General features: G+C 39.8%; 1 protein-coding gene across 1 annotated transcript; it reads left to right on the top strand.

Moving 5' to 3' along the window:
• Nucleotides 1–3,424: 3,424 nt before the first annotated feature.
• Nucleotides 3,425–4,878, top strand: LOC107098973 (pituitary homeobox 3). The gene has a single exon (XM_015396887.1). It carries the CDS (start codon nucleotides 3,546–3,548, stop codon nucleotides 4,122–4,124), a length of 579 nt encoding a protein of 192 aa, XP_015252373.1. The 5' UTR covers nucleotides 3,425–3,545; the 3' UTR covers nucleotides 4,125–4,878.
• Nucleotides 4,879–5,054: the final 176 nt, after the last annotated feature.

Below are 5,054 nucleotides of genomic sequence, written 5' to 3'. Positions count from 1 at the left end.
CCTTTGCTTAAGAAACCGTCTCTTGACCCAGATGACTTGGTCAATTATAGAGCTATATCCAATCTGCCTTTATCTAACATTCTTGAGAAAGTAGTTGCCAAACAAGTGTGCAACCACTTAACACAATAATTAACTTTTTGGAGGGTTTAAGTCTGGCTTTAGAGCTCATCATAGCACTGAAACAGCTCTGGTGAAAGTCAAAAAATCTTACTGATGCTCAAAGGTTACCTGTGGAGTACCACAGGGATCAGTGCTAGGACCAATTGTCTTTACTATATATATGCTCCCAATCGGATTAATTATTAGACAGCATGGGATTAATTTCTACTGTTATGCTGATGATACTCTGCTATATCTGTATATTAATCCAGATTAAGCTAACCCTTTACATAGATTACAGGCAAATCTTGAAGACATCAAAACCTGGATGACTCTTAACTTTCTCTTTCTGAATGCAGACAAAACAGAAGTTATAGTCTTTGGACCAGAGTCTCTGAAAAAGAAGCTGATTGGTCAGTCACTTCATTTGGATGGGATTAAACTGATTTCAGATAATAAAGTAAAACATCTTGGTGTTATTTTTGATCAGGACCTGTCATTTAAATCCCATATCAAATAGATTTCTAAGGTTTCCTTCTTTCATCTGCGGACTATTGCAAAAAATTAGAAATATCCTGTCCAGGGGTGATTTTGAGAAACTAGTCCATGCATTTGTTACTTTAGGATGACAGCAGCACAACTGATATTTCTCTCCAGAATGGAGTAACAGACAAACAGGAACAGACTGGATGAAGCTACTGTGAAAAAAAGCAGAGAGATTAGATTAGATTCTGCAGAATGGGAGAATAGAGATAGAATGATGAAATGGGGGTCCCTATGTCCTCCAGCAGTCTAAGCCTATAGCAGCATAACTATAGAGATAGCTCAGGATAACCTGAGCCACTCTAACTATAAGCTTTATCAAAAAGGAAAGTTTTAAGCCTAGCCTTAAAAGTAGACAGGTTGTCTGCCTCACGGACTAAAACTGGTAGTTGGTTCCACAGGAGAGGAGCCTGAAAACTAAAAGATCTGCCTCCCATTCTACTTTTAGAAATTCTAGGAACCACTAGTAAACCTGCAGATTGAGAGCGAAGTGCTCTGTTAGGAACATAAGGAACAATCAGATCTCTGATATCAGATGGAGCTTGGCCATTTAAGGCTTTATATGTGAGAAGGAGGATTTTAAATTCTATTCTGGATTTAAAAGGAAGCCAATGAAGAGAAGCCAGGATAGGAGAGATATGATCTCTATTTTTAATTCTCATCATAACTCTGGCTTTTTGGATCAGCTGAAGGCTTCTAACTACAGTTTGTGGACTTCCTGATATTAAAGAATTTCAGTAGTCCAGCCTTGAAGTAACAAATGCAAGTCTGAGGTTTCATCCAGAGTTTCAAATGGGCTTTCATGATGTTTTGCAGTATTTATTTTGGAAATTTTTTTTTGGCAAGGCTAAATATTTTTCATTTTTTAATCACCTATAAATCAGAATTGGTGACATTTAATATAGTGGTTCTACATGAAAGATATTCCTCAATGCCATTCTGTCACATATTTCCAATTTATAGTTTGGGAGCGGTACTTGCTTTTTACATATGTAAGAACCACATGTGTAATTTCAGGCAGAATTTGCTCCTAATACCCTCAGGGCTTAAAAGAGACAAGTGTTTGGACTGTATTAAAATAAACGTGCAAACAAAAGTGAAAGAGACAACATCTACACCTTAAGGCTCTGATTTGCTTCTAAAATTGAATGCAAATCCTATCAGAGGATGTGAAGCCACAATAGAGTGGGAAGCAAAAGCACCTTTTAAATCCAGCTCGGTTTAGACGTGTCCTCTTTTAGTCCTGCTTGCCTGAGTAATTTGTTAAATGTTTGAATCTGGCAAAGAAATTTAATCAAATCACCTGATCTCAGAGGTCGCTTCTGTGTTAGTTGGGATTTTGCTAAAATCTGGCATCTTAATGAATCCAACTTCCTCCTTCAAGCTGTTTGACTGCAGTTAATGATCAGAATTACTTCAAACAATCTTTTATATCAAAGTTTCTTTATAAATGCTCCCACAAATGAACTTGCATCAGAATTAATTTCTTTAGCTGAAATTTTAACCAAGGGTTTAATCCAGTTTAAATCCTATAAATATGAAACCGTGAAATCACTAATTTTCCTGACATGCCTTTTACTGTTCAGAAATTTTAATAAGCTGTGCTTAATAACTGTTTGATGATACTTTTCCACTTACTGTGAGAGATTGTCATGTCTTCGCTCATGCACACATAATTAGAGGGAGATCATGAGTTCCAGCTGAAGTTTTCAGAAAGGAATTATTTTAAGAAACTCTTAGAGTTTTCTCTGCTAAATCGTCTAGTTTGCAAACATCAGATTCATCAAGTGAGTGAAGGTGTTAGATCACGTTCATCTTCTGCAGGGAGATAATATACCGCCTCAACCAGTGGGAAATAGTTTATGACCTGGTTACCAGTCTGCTGTTGGATAGGAAAACAAGCAGCTCATAACTTTTCCTCTATAAGGGGGGAAAAGTTAGGAAGATACCAAGGGCCCTTGACCTGGGGGGCCAAAAAAAAAGAAGAAAAGATATGTCCAACTAGAAATGTGAAATGTAAAAAGAAAATCCCGCAGTAAAATAAATGATCCTTGTGTTCTCCCTGATCTTTCAGCATTAAACAGCGAAACAAAGCATGAATATGTTTCAATATATTTACCAACCCACCAAATATTCAAAATTAAGAACATATTTTCCTTCCCTTCACATCAATTTTTTTTTGTTCATAATAATCTATTATTATTTTTAGGGAGGATGATTTTAAATGTAAAGTTTAATGTATTTATGTGTGAGGATAATTTTCCTTGATTGAAATTGTACCGTGGAATTTGCATTGTTAATGTAAAAGTAAATGATACTCTTTGGTGCATCCTTATAGCAGTTGTAAAGCTTGCATCAATTAATGTTTTATTTGGTGGGGGGAAGGGCTTTAGTCATATCAATGTCTTTCATGGGGGCCCGGCAGCCCTGCCTCTATAACAAACTCTTTTCCAACATTCGGTACGTTAACGTAGAGCATTAAGCTAGGGGGACCAGACGTCCTCCTTTTCCCGGACATGTCCTACTTTTCAGACCTAAAAAATGTTCGGGGGGAATTTTAAAATCGTCCGAGAGTGACTGCCTCAAACACATCACACAGCCTACAGTTCATTGTGATTAGATTGCCACTCCGTTCCACTGCTCCATTCCAGGTTTGCATGGTGGCACCAACTGCAGGTAAGTATAAGACACAACATTTGTGTTACTTCATACCCCCCAAAAAAACAAACAAAAAAACCCCCCAAAAACCTCCTTTTCACAAACCCAAATCTGGTAGCCCTAATTAAGCTGGATATGCTTCCTTACTTCAGACAGTTTTACGTTGGGGATCTATAGCTACCACATGATGGAGTATTGCAGGTTTGCAGCAGCGAGAAACTAATCATTGACCTTCTTTGTTTCTTATGCCTCAGGTGTGGTTTAAAAACCGACGTGCAAAGTGGAGAAAAAGGGAAAGGAACCAGCAGGCGGAGCTGTGTAAGAATGGCTTTGGCGCCCAGTTCAATGGACTCATGCAGCCGTACGATGAGATGTACCCAGGATATTCCTACAACAACTGGGCCACTAAGGGCTTAGCGAGCAGTCCACTCTCCGCCAAAAGCTTCCCCTTCTTCAACTCAATGAATGTAACCCCCCTGTCCTCCCAGCCTATGTTCTCGCCCCCGAGTTCCATCCCCTCCATGAACATGGCCTCCAGCATGGTGCCCTCAGCTGTAGGCGGGGTCCCTGCTGCAGGGCTAAACAACCTGGGGAACCTCAACAACCTCAACAGTCCTACGGCGCTCAACTCCGTAGCAGTGACTGCAGCCACATGCCCCTACGCCACTACAGCCGCTCCCTACATGTACAGAGACACTTGCAACTCCAGCTTGGCGAGCCTACGGCTCAAAGCCAAACAGCACACCAACTTTGCTTATCCAGCGGTACAGAATCCCGTGTCCAATCTGAGCCCTTGTCAGTATGCTGTGGACCGACCTGTATGAAGTCCAGCCATGACTCACCCAACGAGCTGTAAATTCACCGTTCATCCGGCTCTAATCCCTTCAACGCCATCTCTAAACGACTGGTCATACAGTTGATGTCTCGACTGTAAACCTTCAATCCAATCATCATCAACAACAAAAGATATCCCAGATGGACGAGTGTTTGGTCACCAGAATTACGCCCAGTTAGACTCAGTTGCTGAACCGAACAGCAGCTTTTAAGGGACTTTTTCCTTGTTTGAACTGCATGATGAGAAACGTAACAAAGCTACAGATGCTAACAACCTTTGGACTGGTTGTAGCATTATTAGCATCTCGGGCAAGAAACCTCCAATACAGCTCCTACAGAAAGGTGGACTCATGGGTTAAAGCAAGCAAATTAGACAGTGTACATAATATTTTTCCTGCTTTGTGTGAATATATATATATAAAACAAGCCCAAAATTGTTCATACGCCTGGCACGTTTGGATCTGAGGGAAACTGATCTGCTTTAATTCAAATAACAGCATTTTTAAAAATACATTGTATTAGGAGTAACATGTCAACAATAATCAGTCGTTATTTTCCTCAAAAATCCACCAAAAATGTTGATTGACATAACAGCGATCTAACATTCTCTCATGTTATTCTGGACATTTTGACAAGTTACCTTTGGTGGAGAGTTCCAGTCTTTAAAGGAAAAGTCCGGTCAGCAAGGAATGATCAATGGATCATTATTTATACCTAAAACTAATATGTTAGCAGAGATTTCATGAACGTTAATCAGTAACAAAATAAAAACAATAATTTTTTGCGATCACTGAGTCTGGGAGCGGCCATTTTTGCCCAAATATAGTAACCCCTCCCTCCTGCCATCTTCCAGCAGTGACGTCACGGTGCGGTAAGCCTAGCGCCATTCTCCCCGCTTTACAAGCAGAATCAATGGGAAC

The sequence above is a fragment of the Cyprinodon variegatus genome, unplaced genomic scaffold, assembly GCF_000732505.1.
Source record: "Cyprinodon variegatus isolate N-32 unplaced genomic scaffold, C_variegatus-1.0 Scaffold828, whole genome shotgun sequence".
Taxonomy (NCBI): domain Eukaryota; kingdom Metazoa; phylum Chordata; class Actinopteri; order Cyprinodontiformes; family Cyprinodontidae; genus Cyprinodon; species Cyprinodon variegatus.
Note: the sequence above shows the minus strand (reverse complement) of the source record. Positions and strands in the feature narration are given on the sequence as shown.

Excerpts from the sequence above, each read along its gene's own strand:
- LOC107098973 (XM_015396887.1), top strand. The coding sequence starts at position 3,546 with ATGCCTCAGGTGTGGTTTAAAAACCGACGTGCAAAGTGGAGAAAAAGG.